Raw genomic sequence first — 20,020 nt, forward strand, 5'->3', positions numbered from 1 at the left:
TGGAAATAATTCTAAATGCTTCGAGAATTGTTCTGGCTCAAGACTGAAAAAGCGCAGCCTGTGTCATAGAGTGAAACACTTCTACTCAGCTTGATTCAAAGCTGCCAGGGTAGTTGTGACACTTCCTGCTGTTTTCACTTTTGCTATATAAGAACCACTAACAGATAAAAATTACAAAGTGCTCACAGTGAAACAGACATGTACAGACTTCTTACCTGCTAATCTCACTTTATGTCAAAAAGTTTTAACCATCCATTTGAGTAATTGCTTGGAGACGGCCGTGCTGATTCCCTGTCAGTCCAGGTGACTGAGTGCATTTGGCTTGACGATGCAGTTACATCCTCATAACTAAGTCTAGGATGAAAACATGATTGGAGCATAAAAACCAGTCTGTCCTGTCAGGAACCAAGGAGGAGCCTTTATGAAAATACTTTCAGGCATAGCAGTGATGGCAATGAAGAGTGGAAACATCATCCTGCTGACTTAAAATAGCACAACCTTGTCACATTTAAGCATTCTAGTTGGTAAAAAGATGCCAGGAATGACTTGACAATAATTCAACCAGGAGGGACTCACACAAACAAAAGAGGCAAAAGATTTATTGACAAAAATCATAAAAATCATTTTTGCTCAGACACCGGTGGAAGACGTGAAAGCTTGTGAATGTCTATGAGCTTTGATGTTCATTTTAGGATTGGGATTAGTAAAGTCTTCCCCCCGGGGTCCGGACACTAGTGGTGGAAGCCAAAGGAGATAAGGAGCCAGGTGGATGGGGTGGAGGTGGTCGAAGCTCAGCTTAAGTTTAGCTGAAGAGTGGGAGAATCCATGGATGAAAAGCCTTATAAGCAAAGTCTTTATGGGATGATAGGATGAGGACTTGAGGACATGACGAGGTGTAGGGGGAGTCTTCCAGTTTGAATTTATGTCTAAACTTCATAATATGACATTTTGTTAAATCAGTAACAAATAAAACATGTTACTTTCACTGCAATAGTAGTTGTTCTCAGTTGCAAGATTTTATAAAAAAAAAAAAAATTAAGTTTAACAAGTAGGAAAGATGCTGTGGTCAGAGATTTCGTAGAAAGGCAGGAATCCACTTGCACATATTGTTTCCACATATTCAAATGTTTCATGTAAAATAGATTAAGGAAGTCCTTGAAAGGTAACTCAAATCAGTATATACAGCTAGGAAAGTATATTTTTACCACATAACTGTTTTGCCCCTGTTGTGAAATCAGACAACAGAAAGAAGTAACAGTAAGTCTCCAAGGCTGAAGCCACCCGAAATGTGAGAAGCTGCAGGCATCAGGGGACTGAACAGGGGAGATGTTATCATCTTCCTCTTTATCCGTGGGCCCTTATGAAGAGACCGTCTACACTGGAGAGACCTGCAGCCATGTACAAGCTGGACCCAGCCAAGCACAGCCTGCCTTCTTCAACATCGAAACCTAAAACCTACAGAGAAATGAGCAGCGAAAGTCAATGGTTTACTTTTAATGTGTTTTAACTGTTCTGTTTTTAAGGTTTGACCAAGATTTAAAAAAAGACCCAGAGCCTACAGGCTAACCTCCTGCTAGCAATTTTGCAACAATGCTATGCTGATAAGTTTTGGAGTTTGATTTGCAGTTATGAAAAACTTTATTTCCATAAGGGTTTTCAGCACTGATGTAACAATAGTGTTTGTGTTTTCTGGTCCACGCATTACAACAAAATATAGCTTAAAAGTTTTTCAAGTGGAAGCCGAATGTCCGCTAGCAGTAGCCGCTATTCGTTTCTCTAATAACTGAGTAATACCCTAATTAAATGTGACTATGGCTTGTTTTAAACATAATGCTTGTTTCGTTTCGCTCCACCTCTGGAAATTGAATCATGGAAACCAGGCATCTGATTATCCATTTGAAGAGTACAGCTGTCAGTGAAGATCTCTGATTTTACTTCACTGCCTCTAGTGGCAAAACAAAATATTACAAGAACAAAGACAGAAAAATAAGCGATGAAAAAATTATCTTGTCCTTCAGGGCAGAACCAAAAACAAGGAAAAAAAAAGCTCAGAAATATTTTAATCTAGATATATTTTTCTCACTTGCCTTTCAGGGCTTCCGTATATGTGATACCTTGGTAATTAGATCCCTTTTTATTGTCCTCAAAAAACTTTGGAAATAAACAAGTTGATGCAATGATTAGAGGTAGGGTTAGGGTTGCTGTCTACAGAAATACCAGATTTAAACCATTTTCTTTAATCCAAAATGCTTTTTTTAATACTTCATTTTGTACACGTTACATACATTTTATTTGGGCAAATATTACAATCATATTTTTATCACACAAAATGAAAGAATTTACATTTATGAAGACAACAACATAGGATAAACATAAGATAAAATGTACTCATGGAATTAACTTGAACGTGAATGCCATTTTTGGCCACATAAATATACCTGGACCTATACCAGAGCATTAAAGGTAGAGTCTGTGATTTTTCAGGAAGTTTCCCTAAGTCCCTTTTTGAATAACTGCACATGTGCAAGACCAACTTACCTGCTCTTCTGTTCCTCAGGGTGATTGCATAAAACAAATCTCCCAAATTCACTCTGGTCTTGTTTCTTTCTACTGAGGCCTTCCTCTTCTTCTCAAAAATATGACACAGTTTGCTTGTTGCGACTCTCAGCCATGTTCAAAGTCTACGGTGAGAGCAGTGGAGCTACAATGAACGGCTAACACCGAAGCTAACCACTAAGCTAACCGAATACATGCACAGCCATCAAGCAGAAACTAACAAGGAACGAGCACGCACACTGGCATTAAGTGGGCGTGTCAGACTGAGTGGCATGTGGGATAACCGATAGATAAGATGATACCCCGGAACTTGAGGGACAGAAGGGGTTGAGAGCAGGAACAAAAGGGTGCATAGCATTAGTCCGACAACCCATTAGTTCGACAACCCTAACCCGACAACCTAAGGCACAAGTCATGACCGTTCTGTCTAATGTGGGAAAAGTTTAGTTTTCTTTGCTATGCACTCACCATGAAGTTCAATCTAATGCCATCAGAGAGTACTAGGCATGGTAACTGCTGATACAGATAAGATGAATTTGGGTATAGGCCTAGCGCATGAATGTTGTCAAGGTATAGGCCTGTTAAGAATCAATACTAAAAACCAAGCTAATTTTTTGGGTTGTCGGACTAATGGGTCATCCGACTATATCAGACTAGTGGGACTGTCGGATTATTGGGGTGTTGGACTATTGGGCAGACCCCTTCACAAAACTCTGACCAATCCCTGCCATTCCGACTGAACAGCAGGGATTGGTCGGTGTTTTTACAGGCCTGCAGCTCCACAGATAATGATTTTTTAACCTCCTTTTTCTAAATACATAATGTATTGACTACTTTCAGGGTGGTAGGACCATTTTACTCAAAAAGTATTGTACTGAACAGGTTTACCAGCTACAGTTTCAAAGTTGATTTCACTTTCAAATACTCTGCTCATTACAGAGAACAAATACACGCTGAGGAATCAAACCAGAATCCGAAGCCAGGGTACAGCGGCTCAGTGAAGGTGGCGTTGAAGGTGTGAAGGTGCGTCAAAGTGTCCGAGGAGATTCTGTAGTAGGACAGAGTCCCAGCAGGAAAGTCCAAGTAAACTGCTATTCTATGGGAGAGGCAGGATGCAGGGAGGGGCACGACTGTCATGATGTTATTGTGACAAACAGCATAACCAACATCGTCACAGCACCTTAGACCCCACGACAGCTCGTTCCCTCCAAACCAGCGGTCACTGCTTAGACCGCGCCGTGTGAGTCGCTTGTAGCTCACCGACACCAGAACCCTCCCGCTCCACTCCACCTCCCAGTAGCAGCGACCCGTCAGGCCGTTCTTGCACAGAAGCTGATTCCATTCGAATCTCTCCGGGTGGTCGGGATACGGCTGCTCCTCGTCGACAATCTTCACCTTCTTGTTGTTGGCCGACAGTACCAGCTTCCTGCTGACCGTGTTCGGATCCAGTTCAATTTCACAGAAATCTAAAGGGACACAAAATAGTTGTGGTTTGGCATGTTTCTGTTGGAGTCCAGTTGAAGGAAGCCCTGGATTAAATAATCTCTATACACTGCAAAAACGGATCTAAAAATAAGTAAAATGTTCTTAAAATTTGTGTTTTTGTCCTAGATTTGAGCAGGTAAATAAGACTATCTGCCAATGGAATGAGTATTTTGACCCCTAAAATAAGATAATTAGATATACTGCACTTGAAATAAGATGGAGATAAATTGTTCCTATTTTAAGTGCAAAAATCTTATTCTATTGGCAGATCATCTTATTTACCTACTCAAATCAAGGAAAAATACACAAATTTTAAGACCATTTTACTTATTTTTAGTTCCGTTTTTGCAGTGTAGTTTGTGGATATTTAAGAGAATAACAGCTGCAGATTGTGAAAAGGCTTTACTTAAAAGGCTCTAGATTTTAGACAGTAGGAAGAGAACACAAAAGGCTGTGAGAAAGACAACACAGATCTCAGTTTGCAAATAAGAGGTTAAAAAACATTGTGAGGATGAAGTGAAGCACGACAAAGCACAAACTGGTAATACCGGCTTGATCATAGAAGGAATCTGAACCGCTTTAACAAGACATTACTGGTAAGGAAATAAACTAGCTACTGAAAAATGTGTGAAACAAACTTTAAAAGCTTGAAAGAAAAGGTCCAAAGGATATTAGAAGACAAAACAAAATAGTGTGAGATGAACAAATTATTACTGTGAAATGTTTGTTAAATGAATTGGTTATTTTTGACGACATTATTCAAACTTACACTTCTTGAGGCCCGGTGTTAACCACTGCTTTCCACAATGATCCACTCTGCAGGAGGAAAAACAGAAACAAGTCAGTTAACATGGCGCCAAAGCCCCGTTCAACACGTTTAATTCAGATGGAAAGAAACTATTTCATTAACACATTTTGTAATTTGTGTTTTATTTATTGCTTTATTTTGAAATAATTGTCTGTTTTTCTTGGTTTTCCGTCTCATAGTTGCTCATAAACTTGTTATTTCTTGCCACCTTCAGCTGTTTTCTGACCTTGGGGACGCCTTTTCCTAGTGATTTCAGTCTTTTCTGCAGCTTCCAGACACCTTTAGCCCCCGGGTTCTCCTCTTGTTGCTTAAAATGTGTTCAAAGCGCTGCTTAAGTTGTTCCAGCCATATCTAGTGGACAAGCCTTTTTCTGTCCAGCTACTTTCCTGCTCTTCAGCAGCTTTCCCATTAGACTATCCTTCAGTGCTTAATTTTACGCTCTCGTTGAACACTATATTCTTTATTTGGTGTCTTTCTTTAATAGTTTCTTTAACACTTTTACTCCTTAGCAGATAAAATCCAAATTTTCCTCCATCCAAAAATTTCTCAAGGTGACATCACAAATACCTTCCTAATCTATAAAAACAAAAAACTTCTACTTTAATTGAATTTCTCTAAACCTAAATGACAATAAAACTAATATATTTGGTAAAATGTTCTTGATGGAGTTGATGTTCTTTGTCTATCTTGGAGTATAGTTGCTGCTGAATGGTTCAGACTTCTGTTTTCAGATAAACGTTGACTTGACATTTATCTGAAAACAATCAAAGCTGTTTGCGACCCTGTCTGAAGTTTCCAGTCTGTGACGGAACCTGTCCACACTACTATAATATTGCCTGTGGTCACAAGAAAGCAGACCTTACCAGCAGAGAATCTAACAAGTAATTTCAAGCTGAATATGAGACATCAGAACTGAGAACTGAAGGCTGCACTGTATTGACACATAAGTCTATGCAAAAGGAGCCCAGACCAGGTACTGATTGTGAGACTAAACTATGACTGGCCACATTTTTCAGCAGCCCCACTTTACTGCTTTAAAACCTTTTTTAAATTAGTCTTTTGTAATATTTTCTGTGAAACTAAATGTAAGATTGTATTTAGCTGCAACCCCTAATCAGCAAATTTAATGGAAATGTATGCCTTAAATATCCCTCTGTGTGTAACAAACCAAAATGACTTGTAATTTACTCAGTGAAATAAGTTGACTTTTTAGTTATATTCTAATTTATTTAGATAAAACTGCTAGAAATTATATATTTTTTCTGCACTTAAGGGATAAAGCTCTCTTCTCAAGACAGTTAAACGGAATACTATTTTAAAAATCTGATTGCCTGAATTGGTGGAGGAAAGACATCTTAGCATCTGCTGCTCATAAAAACAAGAAAGTTGTGCACAAGGAGGAATATATGTGGACACTTGTTGTACCTGAGCATTTCTAGTTTGCAGTGTGGATCTTCCACCCTGGAAGACAGAAGCTTCACTCCTGAGTCTCCTGGATGGTTGTAGCTGAGGTCCAGCTCTTTCAGGTGGGAGGGATTGGAGCTCAGAGCTTTGGCGAGAGCAGCACAGCCTTCCTCCGTGATCAGACAACCTGTAAGACTGAAAACAAAATTATATAAATAAAATTAAAAGGTCTATCAGCTTTGACACAAGTTTAACTGTTTGCAACACCAGCATATCCTGACCTAAGGGACTCCAGTTTACAATTGGGACTTTCCAGTCCCACAGAAAGTAGCTTAACTCCTGCGTCCTCCAGCTTGTTGTTGCTCAGGTCCAGTTCCCGCAGACAGGAGGATTTGAGGCTGAGAACCGAAGCCAGAGCTTCACAGCTTCTCCCAGAGAGGTTACAGCCACTCAGTCTGAAGAGTACAAAAACAAAAAACAGAAAACTAAAAGTTGTTTTCAATGAAACAGATTAAATACATGGGCTTTGTCGTCTACCTACAGGACTCTGTTGGAGGCTTTGACCACTGGAAGCAGCTTTAGAAGCTAGTCTTCTGAAGCGGAGTATTTCTTCAGGTCAAACACAGCCAGATCTTTGTCTGATGACAATAAGATAAAGACCAGAGCCGACCACTGGGCCGGAGACATTTTATCTGTGGAGAGACTTCCCGATCGCAGGTACTGTTGGATCTCTTCAACCAGAGAGCAATCGTTGAGTTCATTCAGACAGTGGAACAGGTTGATGTTCTTCTCCACAGAAACATTGTCACAGATTTTCTTCTTGATGTACTGGATTGTTTGTTGGTTGCTTTGTGGGCAGCTTTGCATTTTTGTCTGCAGGCCTTGTAAAAAGGTTTGATTTGCTGGCTGAGAAAGTCCCAACAGGAAGCGCAGGAACAGGTCCAGGTGTCCATTTGGACTCTGTAAGGCCTCGTCGACAGCATGCTGATGGAGCTTAAATGCTGCAGAGTCCGGTTCTCCAGTCTCTGATGTATTTGGTGTTCCCATCAGCAGGTTGACACCAGAGCTAATGAAGGTCAGATGGACATAGAGAGCAGCCAGGAACTCCTGGACACTCAGGTGGATGAAGCAGAACACCTTGTTCTGGTACAGCCCTCTCTCCTCTTTAAATATCTCTGTAAAAACTCCTGAGTACACCGAGGCCTCGCTGACATCAATGCCGCACTCTGCCAGGTCTGATTCGTAGAAGATCAGGTTTCCCTTCTGCAGCTGAACAAAAGCCAGTTTCCCCAAAGACTCAATCATCTTCCTGCTCTCTGGACTCCAGTGTGAATCGGTTTCCATTCCCTTATCATACTTGACCTTCTTGACTTTGGTCTGAACAACCAAGAAGTGGATGTACATTTCCGTCAGGGTCTTTGGCAGCTCTCCATCGTCTCTGGTTTTCAACATGTCCTCCAGAACGGTGGCATTGATCCAGCAGAAGATGGGGATGTGGCACATGATGTGGATGCTGCGGGATGATTTTATGTGGGCGATGATCCTGTTGGCTTGCTTCTTGTCTTTAAACCTCTTCCTAAAGTACTCCTCCTTTTTGGAATCTGAGAAACCTCTGACTTCTGTCACTACATCCACGTAGTGAGGAGGGATCAGACTGGCCGCTGAAGGTCTGGTGGTTATCCATATCTGAGCGGAGGGGAGCAGTTTCCCCCTGATGAGGTTCGTCAGCAGGACATCCACTGAGGTGGACTCTGTGACGTCAGTCAGGACCTCCTTGCTGTGGAAGTCCAGAGGAAGTCGACACTCATCCAGACCGTCGAAGATGAACAGAACCTTAAACTGTTCAAAATCGCAGATTTCATTGATTTCTGGGAAGAAGTGATGAATCAGTCCCACCAAACTGAACCGGTTCTTTTTCAGCACATTCAACTCCCTGAAGGTGAACGGAAAGGCAAAGTGGATGTCCTGGTGTGCTTGGTCTTCAGCCCAGTCCAGAGTGAACTTCTGAGTTAGGACCGTTTTCCCAATGCCAGCGACTCCTTTAGTCAGCACGGTTCTGACTGGCTGAGCTTTCCCACGGTGAGCCTTAAAAAGCTCTTCCTGCCTGATAGTTTCCAGACTGTCTTGTTTTCTGGAGGTGGTCTCAATCTGTCTGACCTCATGCTCTTCATTAACCTCTCCGGTTCCTCCCTCGGTGATGTAGAGCTCCGTGTAGATCTGGTTTAAAAGAGTCTGGTTTCCTCCTTTGGCGATCCCTTCAAAAACGCACTGGAACCTTTTCCTCAGGTTAGACTTTTGTTTCTGCTGATACTCTGTTGATGAGGCCCCTGTAGACAGAAAAGCTCTCTTTCAGGTCATTTCTTGTATAAAATAGATTTTTCTACTGCAATAAACTGGGAAGAATCAGCCAACAGTACAACTAATATATTTTACATTTCAGGGGTTTTAGTGCAACGAGTATTTTTAAAAAGTCAGGAATTTTTCACAGAGATAAAAAAATTAACTTTCTTCCATGTCCACGCGATGACACCTGCAGCATGAAATGAAGTAAACTTTGCTGTGACAATGTGAAGCTGATTTCACATTGTTTCTTAATTTGCTATGTGTGCAGGTATATTGGAAAAGGTGTTTTGTAGGTCTGAGCATAAGGAAATAAAACATCTAAACCTGTTTTATAAAATGCTGATGTTACCTTTGTTCGGGGCTCTTCCCCGTTTCCATTTTTCCTGCATTGTGATCAACATAAGAGCCCAGGACTGAGCTGTACCATTTTTTTGGGCTTTTTTAGATTAAATATACTTTCTGTTTACAGAGTAATTTCTTACTAAAGAAATCATTAATGAAAGAAGACCGCTTCTCCCTGGGAAAAGTATCTGCGATCTTTAACATGTCTTTGGAGTAAATGTGTTGCTTTGAGGCTCTCCTGCTCTGAATAGTGCATGTTTATTGGGATGATGGTTGTGAAACTCATGATATTCTGCTGTGTCAAGGCAGGGTAAATTACTTTTTTAGCAATTTCACCATCCAGTTATATTTAGTTTGGGGGGAAAAAATAATGTGTGGGTGCACCGAGGTGATCAGATCATTATTATTCAAATAAATGACAAAATATGGTAACAGTTTCGTCTCCAGTTTCAAGAATCCAGCATGCTGAGGTGAGTGGATGGTGAGGTTACAGTTGGGTCGCTGTTGTGAAATTTCAGCAGCAGTTGTATCGATTCTGATGTGTGGTGTGCATTTCATGTTTGCTAATTCTGACCAATTTTTCTAATTTAATCTGAAAATGTCAAGGAAGGCAGGATTAGCTGTTCATCAAATTGTATAGAAAGATTTATTCTCCACTACGGCGTTGTGTCTTCCTAGACCCAGGATACAAAATGTTTTGATGGTTTATTAGATTCATATATGTTATGTTAATTTGGTTGCAATATAGAAATGTTGATGGTTTAGTTCATTTCGTTGACTTTTTTCCCCTTACCTCTTTATTGTGATTGGTTCTCTTTTTTCAACTTCACCTGTTTTACATGAATGTGTGCATTTCAAGAATCAGTAACCCTGGATTTACTTTCTGAGTTGATAGCCAGCCTGGTGCTATGTGCAAATGCTCTGCTGTTAGTTTTGTTCATTCTTGCTCTATTTTTTGTTTTGTTTTTTTGCTTTTATTTTATTGGAAAATGAAAATAAATTAAATAGATCTTGATTGAAAAAAGGGTAAAGTAATCTTACTGTTGTGCAGATAATATGCCAGCTTCTTTTGTTTCATTTTCCTCAGAAAGTCTAGTGTGAGCTTCAGAAATGACTCTCCACTGGTCTTCCCTTGGTCATCATCATCTTCATCCAGCACCTCTTCTTTCTCTCCTCGGCTCGTTAAGCATTCATGGTAATCTGGTCCGAGAACGTCTTGGAATTTCTTCAGCTCTCTTTTTACAAAACTCATGATGTTTTCCTCCAGAGCCTGAAACAAAGAAATCAAATGTGTGCTTAAAATCCAGAGGAGTGCTGGGAATACTTGCCTTCATTAGAAAGGCTGAATCCCTATAACTGCTAAAATTATAACCATCATTAAAGTGGATTGGATTTAAGAAGTAAAGACCGCCCTGCAACCAAATAATGTTGGATTTGTTTTGCTGCTTACTGATGGTTATTATTTGTGAAAACCTTTACAGCGTGTTAATTTATTCTGACAATAAAGTGATGATTCTAAAATGGTTCTTACCTTAAATATAGAGTCCAGATCATTCTGAGGATGAGAGGGAGACTGAACACAGAGACACTCTGAGTTCTGCTGCTCAACGCTGCAGAAATAAGAGATTTTAGCACAACATTAGTGACAAGATTTACTTTATGTTGTTCAGATATGTTTACAGGAACAAAATATCAACATTCCTTACTACAGGTATGAACGTTTTTGATGAATGTGATGTTATTTTAAAGAGGAAACAGTGAATACTTTTTGTTCTCACCCGTTCTGGACAGACTGTTGTTCTCTGAACACAGTGATTGGATCCATGGACCGGTCGCTCTTCAGGGACAAACAGCTGACTGGAGACAGGGCTGGTGTCTCCCGCCGGATCCTGGTGGAAACAAGGCAACCAGAAAGTAAATAATTAGTGATTACTCATATTTATGGGAATTAAAATTGTATCCTAGGAAAACCCTGAATTTCTGCACTTTTATTTATGAAAAGTGTATTTTTGGAATAGCGAAGCATTTATGAGAGAAAGCATCTGCATCAGTCGCTATAATCCATGATAAATTTATTACAGGTTCTGTGTATCGTCTTCTGTCAGGAACACGTTCTTGTCCAGAGTTGGAAAACAAAGGCGGAGCTGTGGGAACAAGCTGCTCTGTTAGAGGTTTGGGTCGGTTGAAGTGTGTCTGCCGTAAAACAAATGTGTTTTTATGACTTTTATCCTGACAGCCTGCACAGTGATGCAGCTGGTAGAACTGCTGCCTTGCAGTAAGAAGGTCCTGGGTTTCAATCCCAGCCTGGGGTTGTTCTCCCTCTATATGTGTGAGTTATTTCTGGGTACTCCGGCTTCCTTCAGCAGGCTAATAAGATACTTATTTTTAAATTAGTTTTACTGTTGGTTTATGTGTCTCTCTAAGTCTGCTAAGTGTGAGTGGATGCATGCTTGTTTGCCCAGCTGCGTTACCCTGTGATGGACTGGTAACCTGTACAGGGTGGATTCCCCACCCCCACCCCCGACCCTGCACCGATAAGCTGGTATGAAAAAAACAAATGGATGGATTAAATTCTCACTCTTTATGAACAGACGGGTCTCCATTTTTGAAGACAGTGATTGGATCCATGGACCTGTCGCTCTTCAGAGATATGCAGGACGCAGGTTTCTGCTCATTCATCCTGGGAGAGAGAAAAACAACAAAATAAAAGTAGTTATGGGCCTTATCAGAGTTTAACATCCATGCTTTTTCCTGGACGATCAAATCAGATGCATAAAACTTAAATTACAGATTACAAATCCCTAATAAAGAATCTGAACCAGTTTCTCACCCGTTCTGGACAGACTGCCGTTGTTCTCTGAAAACAGTGATTGGATCCATGGACCGGTTGCTCTTCAGTGACAAACAGCTGACCGGAGACATGGCTGATGTCTGCTGCCGGATCCTGGTGGAAACAAGACAAACAGAACTTGACTAACAGGGAAGCTGCTCTGAGCAAAACCGATTATACTTTCACATTGCTTTTAAATAAAAATAAAGTGAATATTTGTTTAACCAAACATTCTAATGACCTTGTATATGTTAATAAAGTTACTATTAGTGATGGAAGTGGTAGTTTTAGAGAAGAGACCCTCTCAAGGGGTTAGATTCTCACCATTTTTGCTCCGACGGGTCTCCATCTTTGAACACAGTGATTGGATCCATGGACCGGTCACTCCTCAGCGATATACAGCTGGGTGGTGATGAGACTGGGCTCTGTGGATTTATGCTGACATAAACAAAAAAAGGCATTTTCAACTACAGAAAACATACTGGCACAAAGAATGGAGCAGTTTATGGTCAAAGTGAATCTTAAAACACCGACTGGAGGCCCAGACTCTAAACTCCAAGCAATGAGACAAAGTATTGAGTTGAACTTTTGTTATTGACCAAATACTTATTTTCCACCATAACTTACCAAAAAATTACTTAGAAATCCTGCAATATGATTTCCTGTATTTCTTTCTCATTTTGTGTCATAGTTGAAGTGAACCCATGATGAACGTTACTGACCTCTCTCATCTTTCTAAGATCAACTGACTGAATAATTGTTTCTCCACTGTAAGAGCATACAGAAAATCTAAAATAATTTGAATTCAGTTTAGTTTGTCTGTATAACAGCAATTTATAACAGTTATCTTCATTAACTTTACAGGACAAATGAGTCTAATTAAATCTAAACATATAGAATCCAATTTAGTCCAGATTAAATGCAAGTCCATCTACTTCCTTCATAACTAATCACCTTATTGTTGGACTCAGTCCAATTGAGTCAAGATTAATAAACAATAGGGTGAAGTTTAGTTAAACGTTTATCTTTTTTATTTATTTATAATCAGTTAAATTCTTAGTTTTTACTGCAGAGTCAGAGAAGGAGCTGATAATCAGGATTTCATGGGGCAACTCGGACCATGAATCTGATCCATGAGAAAATAAACTGGATTAATTTTGGATCCTATAAATGTGTAAAATCTTCCCCAGCTGAAACTGCAGAGAAAAATCTATTTTCACGAGCCTATCAACAGAAGTTTGTGTTGTGTGGTTGGATTCACTTTTGTTCTGCATCTAAATAAATGAATTAGTATATTTTATCGTGAAAATATCTGCTTCAAATGATTGTTCTTGTGTTTCCTTAAGGACGTTTATTCTCACCTTTTATGCTTAGACTGGAGTCCTTCGTTGAACACCGTGATTGGATCCATGGACTGGTTGCTCTTCATGGACACACAGCTGATTGGAGACAGGACTGGTTCCTGCTGATCGATGCTGAAGGAAACAAAGCAACAGTGTGGGAGAGTTTGTGTCAATGAATTGGAGAAATGTTCCCATCATCCAAAAGGAAAAGGAAAGGTTCTGTGACAAATGTTGCTCCCAAACGTGAAAAAAAAAGCTGATTTGTTCCAACCATTCTCAATAATTTCAGTCAGGCTGAAGAAATGAGACGCAACACTGAGAGAAGTAAACCTACAGCGTATTTTACTAGTCTAATCAGATCAGGTCAGACAGCAATGCCTCATGGGTGAGTATTCAATCTGCCAGCAGATGGAGCCAGCCGGAAAAAACACACACAAAAAAAAACAAATAATATGAACAATAAACTGAGTTTAAAGGTGCATAATTTCTTCAATCAGTACAACTATCCCTATAGTTTATCTTTGCCATCTCAGCACTATCAGATGGAGGAACCTAAGCTTGACTCCTTTAAATAAACTCTACCACCTTGTTTTCCCCTCAGAAACAAGAAGATCTGGTAAAACTGGGACTGTTTATACGGGTTATTACATTTTCTAAAATGTTCTGGGGTTTTTCCCCCCAGTGACTTTAACAGGAACGTGTTTATTGCCTTCCCTGCTAGTTGCTAATAAAGATAAACCAAACATTTGACACAACCCTTAACAGAATAAAGGTAGAACAGGGGTCACAGATGGAGTCATGGTAGTTAGTAATGATCTGATGTTTGGACTTCTCAGGAATCCACCTGATTAAACTGAATTGTTTGACATGAGCGAGAACGAAAAGCAGTTTATTCCACTTCTATACCTTTTATTTGGATAGAAAATTAAATCTCTAGCACATTATATAGTGGACACTACCGTATGTCTCGGACTATAAGTCGCACTTTTTTTTCATAGTTTTGGCCGATCCTGCGACTTGACGTCTCTGCATTTGGAGCCAGTGGGGCCCACCAGATGTCGCTGTGGAGCTCCATGTTTGCAATAATCAGTTTATAAAGTAATATTGTAAAAAAAAAAAAAAAGACAGATTATCTTGCCAATAAAATTTGGTTATAAACATTTGTATCTAAATATCTATGTCTGCCAGAAAACTAACAAGCTCAGCAGCTAAATCCTCCTGAGGCGCCTTGATATTGGGGCCGGCCCACCAATGTTTGTTTAAATAATGAACGTCTGAAATAGGGGTGTGCAAAATAATCGTCATGACGATGCATCGCAATTCTAATATTCACAATTCAATGCATCGATTCTTGACGCCAAGTATCGATTATTAATTTAAGAAACGAATAAATAAATTGCATGAATGGTTGGCGAACATCAGCCAAAAACAAGTGGAATACAACTTCCAGTCCAGTAGATGTCGCTGCAGATGTGTTGATGCCCGCTGCCTTGTGTCAAGAGCATTTCTGGCCGTGGGATACTGCGACGAGTCATTCATAAACAAAACATGGAGGATACTGAGAACATTCGCCCAGCTCCATCACATGTCAAGTCAGATGTTTGGACACATTTTGGCTTTAAAAACAAAGAAGGTAAAAACAAAATTGATATGACGCACGCAATTTGCAAACACTGTTACATCGTAATGAAATACTGTGGGAACACAACAAACTTAAAAAGGCACACATGCAGAGGCGCCATCCAGAAAAATAAGCACTGATTGAACAAACAAGCTAGCCCCAACATCTACACGCACAAACATTTTAATGTTTTCATTTCACTGGTTTAAAGGACCACTGAGGCCATGTAAACAGCACTGATTATCCTTATTTTGTTATTTTAAGTTTTAAAAATTCTAAGCATTTTTTGTCAGTGTGTCCACTCTAGTAATAGTAATATTTGTGTCCAATAACAGTAATGTTTATTTTCATGGCAATATCTTCAAAAGTTGTTTCAATAAATACAGCTATGTATGAATTCAGTTGCTTTCAGTATGTATCAGTTGAAGACACTATCCAGATCATACACAGCCAGTCAGCCACTGGTAATGGCTGTATTTTTAACAGTGTTCAGTGAAAATATCACAATGCATTGCGATGCATCGCAATAATTCAAGTATCGTGATGCATCGTGATAGAATCGGATCGTGACTTCTTTGGCAATACCCCTAATCTGAAATCACAGTGAGCATGCTCAGTACGCTCTCAGTAGACAGCTGTGGGGCACAAATACTACGGCCCCAAGCTCGGATCGTCCAATCAGAACACTGGAAATGCTCACGTTACATTTATGTTCTGCTGGAAAGTGTGAGACCATCTAGGCAAGGTAAATTTATTAGTATAGAACGTGTCAGTACAAGAACAATGCAAAGTGCTTTATGTGATTAAAACACTGGAAAATAAAAACAGAATAAAAGCAATTAAGAAAACAGTTGGAATAAAATGTCGGAAAATTTAAATAAAATACCAGTGGGTACTGGTATTTTATTTAAATTACCAGTGTGGCTTGGGTTAAAAAGGTCTTCTCATTCTGAGTTCGGACAAAGCTTGGCCTCAAAGCACAAAAGGACCCAACAGAGTCACCAGGAGGATCCTGGCAGTTCATGAAGCTGAAGAGAAAACTTTCTGAAAAAACTTTTGTTTCCTTGCATATGATACCTAAACTATCAAGAATTAAATATTTTTATTGTCATTATGTCTAAGTATAATTACATTGTGGTGAGACACAAGCTGTCATAACCTATCTGCACTATCATGTTGTTCATTGTTGTAATACATCTTGCTGCTGCATTCCTGGCAAATGTCACAATATTTGTATCCGTTTCTGTTAATTTTAGATGTTTTTATTGTGTAATTTTGATTCGTTTTATATTGCACATTGCTGCATATTGCAGCTGAATGACATTAAAGTCTAAATCTGACGTTCTGGGACTTTGGTCAAGCACATCTGGATCTAAATCCGAACTAAAGAAGCTCTAGACGTCCAAACCTGGAGCAGAAGAACCCGCTGCTGCTGTCCGGTTTATAAGTGACCGCAGTGGGCTGGCAGAAGCGTTTCTCTCCACTTCTCTGAGAAACAACTGTGGAAATGCTGCAGATCTCATTATCTAAAGCAACAGAAAAGTTTGGACTTGTCCTGAAGGCAGGCGCATCAAAAGTCTGCATACAGTTTCCCTCCCAGTCGTAACGTCCTAAACATTTTTTAATTAAAGCAACAAAATGGATACCTGACAATTAAACAGACTGTTAGGGACTTTTAGAGTTGTAACTGCTTATTAGGGCTTCTTTTATTTAGTTTTCTATAGTAATAAGTAAACACTGAGCATATTAGACATGATATTTCTTACTATAATCTGTAGTAAACATGATTTTTTTTTTTTTTGCCATACTCGTTTAATAAATACCATATTACTTTTTAAATCTACTTTACCCCTTTTAGGAATACATTTTTAGACTCAACAGAGATGTCAGGAATTTATCCCTGAACAACATTCATTTTAAAACCATTAAAGTTATTTATTGCGATGGACTAAGCGAGTATACATAATGGATGGATGATTAAAGTCATTCAAAGTAGCTGTTAGGTGTTACCAGAGTAAAGTTTTAAAACCCAGACGACAGAGTGAGCCCACAGACTGATAACTTTAGGGAATCGGAACCAGATTCTTACGTTTCTGCATTGTTGCGTTCAGCTTTGTCATAAAAACGGATTTTCTCAGACGGATCACTCTTAGTGGCGTCGTTACGACCTCGTTTCAGTGGGTGGATCCTGAAGCAGAAATCACAATCATGAAAAATGGGTCTGTAATAATACTTATTCAGAATTTAAAAGAACAAGCTAAACTACATGAAAGCAGAAATAAATCACCTTTGATCAGCAGCAGGTTCAAATAACAGTCGAAGTTGCCTGACTGACACAGAGACTGCAGAGGACACTGAGCTGTGGGGAGGGAATAAGGACGGTCCAATAAGATGGGTGCTGTGCTGAGATATGGAAAAGATCAACTGTGGATAAATGGAGATGAACATCTTACCTCTGAGTTCTGGTCTGGCTCTCATGTTCCCCACGCTGATCCATATTTACGGCCAAACCCTGAGAGAATCACAGCAGCACGGCGTTCAGAACCTACATGAGAGGAATCATGAGTTCCTGTCTGGGAACCGATGTCCAGGCCGGACAGAGAAGACCATCCAGGCTGACTCCCTCTGCTCCACACACACTGGTTTAAACACTCCAAAGAGACTGGAAACCACTTCCTGATGTTTGTTCTTCTTAAGAAATGTAGAAAATACTGGGCTGCATTGTTTTAGGGAGTTTCAGAAATAACCTCAGAGTCAAGTCTGTCTGCTTCTGTCAGAGCTTTATGTGACACTTCCTGCATTTTTTTCAGATGACACACGCTTGACTGGAAAACTGTTTTCATAACTAACATTAAGATTAACACATTATAACATGTTGATTATTACAGAATTATTAGGATTTTACTCGCAAATATGCCTTTCAGCCCGTTTAGTTAGACAAAGACATCCAAATGAACAGCCAGGAGATCTTGATCAAGATCAGGTTGATCAATTAATGACAGATGACGGTTTCCCTGTAACGAGTTTTAACTTGCTTAACTTACTTTAGCTCAACTTACAGATAATTTCGAACGACGGGAGTCCAGAAAACCATTCCAGGAGAAAAAGCTGCTCCCTGTCCCTCGTCAGGTGCACATACTGTGAGGAATTTATCACGTCGCAGAACATCAAGACAAACATCAGAGACAGAAAACCAGTCAGACAACTGGCTGGAAGCCATGTGTAATTCTAAGACCTGCCCACAGGGTGGAGCTATCCTAGAACCAGATCACTTTATCAACATGTAATGGAGAAGCAGAGCGAAAACTGCCCTAAAATTAAAAAGTTTTCATCTGCACCAGCTACCAAATCTTTGTTGAATTGCAGTTGGGGTCAGTAAAGGGGCTGAAAATGGCCCCAGGCCGCTCATTGGACACGCCTGTTCTAAAACAAACATATTTTTATCCTGAACCTAAAAACATGTAACTGCATGTAAGTAATGCCTCATTTTATGCTTCCAATGAAAACGGATTTCAGTTTAATGCAACAGATTTGGTTTTTCAAAATAAAGCTACCAAATACACCTTAAAATAAAAGCCTCAGACACATCTGTGCGATTATTAAAGAGTCCATCTTTAATTCACAACACGCCCGACACAAAGACCAAAAGGTTAAATGATAGTTTTAACATGTATTCTGTTTCATAAATGTTTCATTAATTGCATTAATTGTAATGCAAGTTCAGTCAAACTAGTCAAACTAATCCAGTAATGACGATAAAACCTTTTCAGAACCAGACTGACTTTATTAGCTCCATGGAGAAATTTGTAACATCACAGACACCCGATAAAAGCTGGAGACAAAACAAAGTATTCATTTTCTTTATTGTTTATTTGTGTAGGAACAAATGATAAATACCAAGAAATGCTGAACACCAGAACATTTATAGCCTTCACTAATTTGCAATTCACATCCCTAGATGGGATGACAGTAATCCTATAGGTGGTTCTTTATGAAGTTTTATTTCTATCAAACCAGAAACAGCAGAACTCAACATAAGCAGTATTTACATATTTTTGCTATGTCTGAATATCAGCATATATTAGCGTAGTAAAAGGCTAGTAAATGTTAGCTAAGAGGCTAGTGTGAGCTAACATGTTCATGTGAGGATGTGTGCTATAATTAGCATTTTAGTTAATAAATACAGTTAAGCTGTTATATGTTGTTGGAAGTGATCGACGGGTAAGAGCAGCGCGAGGCACTCACCATCATCATGGCTTCCAGACAAAGAAAAAGAAAGTATAGTGATATTTTTGACCAAAAGTGCAAGAGAACGATACATCCACAAAAATCGCTGCTGCCAGGTTCTATCCGTATCTATCAGACTGCCTCTGATACCTTACCATGACAGCTAATTACTTAACGAACAGGAAGAAGGCCTCACACCTACGGATGCATACGATCCATGTTTTAACGACTTCGTCAAAAGCGTTGGAAATCCTCATGTGGTTCTGCTGTTTTCTATGACCGATTCTTGAGGTGGATGCTTTCAAGCCAGACCCCCCCACACCTTCACCACTCAGTTGTTTGTAGTTCTTCATATGTTCTAAATTTCAGGGACGTAGTGGCAACTGTGCTTTGCCAAACAGTCGTTTTGTGGGTTTGGAACATCGTTTCACCCAACAGGAAATAGCCACTGCAAACTTTGTAAAACTTATAAATAAAATAAATAGTCCTTGGTATTCAAACTTAGCTGCTTCTAATGTGATTCTACCAACCAACGAGGTGGTTAGCGACAGAGTGCCCGGACATGTGACGTCACACGAGAACTGTGTCAGAATAGTGGATAAAATTAGTGCTGACTAACGGCTGGTTCCCCACGGCAGCAGTTTTAGCCCGACTTTCGCCCCGATGTCAGCGTGGCTTTTAAAATAATCTTAATGGATATTCCTGTGGTGTGTTAAAAGTAATCAGGTCCACTCGGTGGAACGTCGGGATCGCTCCGACTTTAAATCAGGGATTTCCAACATGCTGTATTGTCTTGTCCTGATATCCTAGCGTGTGTGGTGTCCCCCGTGGACAACCAGCACGAATTCTGTAGGATTTGACGTGTAGCCAATCAGAAAGTGAGGTGAGGGATTCCCCGAGAGAAAAAAAATCCCCAAATCGCTTCCATATCATAGTGCAGCAAGCGTAGAGCCCCCGGTCGCGTTGTCTCCGCTTCTTTAACCAACGGCTTTTCTTTTTGTTATGTTTTCTCTCTGTTAAAATCAGTCTACAAACTTTACCATTATTCTTCCTGGTCGTCC

The 20,020-nt window shown here is 39.8% G+C and overlaps 1 protein-coding gene across 1 annotated transcript; it reads right to left on the reverse strand.

Annotated features, from left to right (window-relative positions):
• Nucleotides 1-3,415: 3,415 nt before the first annotated feature.
• LOC105918690 (NACHT, LRR and PYD domains-containing protein 14) lies at nucleotides 3,416-17,450 on the reverse strand. Its single transcript, XM_036130416.1, is given in 15 exon segments — nucleotides 3,416-4,022; nucleotides 4,811-4,857; nucleotides 6,275-6,448; nucleotides 6,535-6,708; nucleotides 6,795-8,580; nucleotides 9,980-10,208; nucleotides 10,470-10,548; nucleotides 10,717-10,784; nucleotides 11,588-11,618; nucleotides 11,769-11,882; nucleotides 12,093-12,206; nucleotides 13,130-13,243; nucleotides 16,822-16,920; nucleotides 17,020-17,091; nucleotides 17,186-17,450. Coding segments are annotated over 15 exon segments (3,678 nt in total). The 5' UTR covers nucleotides 17,230-17,450; the 3' UTR covers nucleotides 3,416-3,489.
• Between the last annotated feature and the right edge of the window lie 2,570 nt (nucleotides 17,451-20,020).

Source organism: Fundulus heteroclitus, unplaced genomic scaffold (assembly GCF_011125445.2).
Source record: "Fundulus heteroclitus isolate FHET01 unplaced genomic scaffold, MU-UCD_Fhet_4.1 scaffold_36, whole genome shotgun sequence".
NCBI classification, from domain to species: domain Eukaryota; kingdom Metazoa; phylum Chordata; class Actinopteri; order Cyprinodontiformes; family Fundulidae; genus Fundulus; species Fundulus heteroclitus.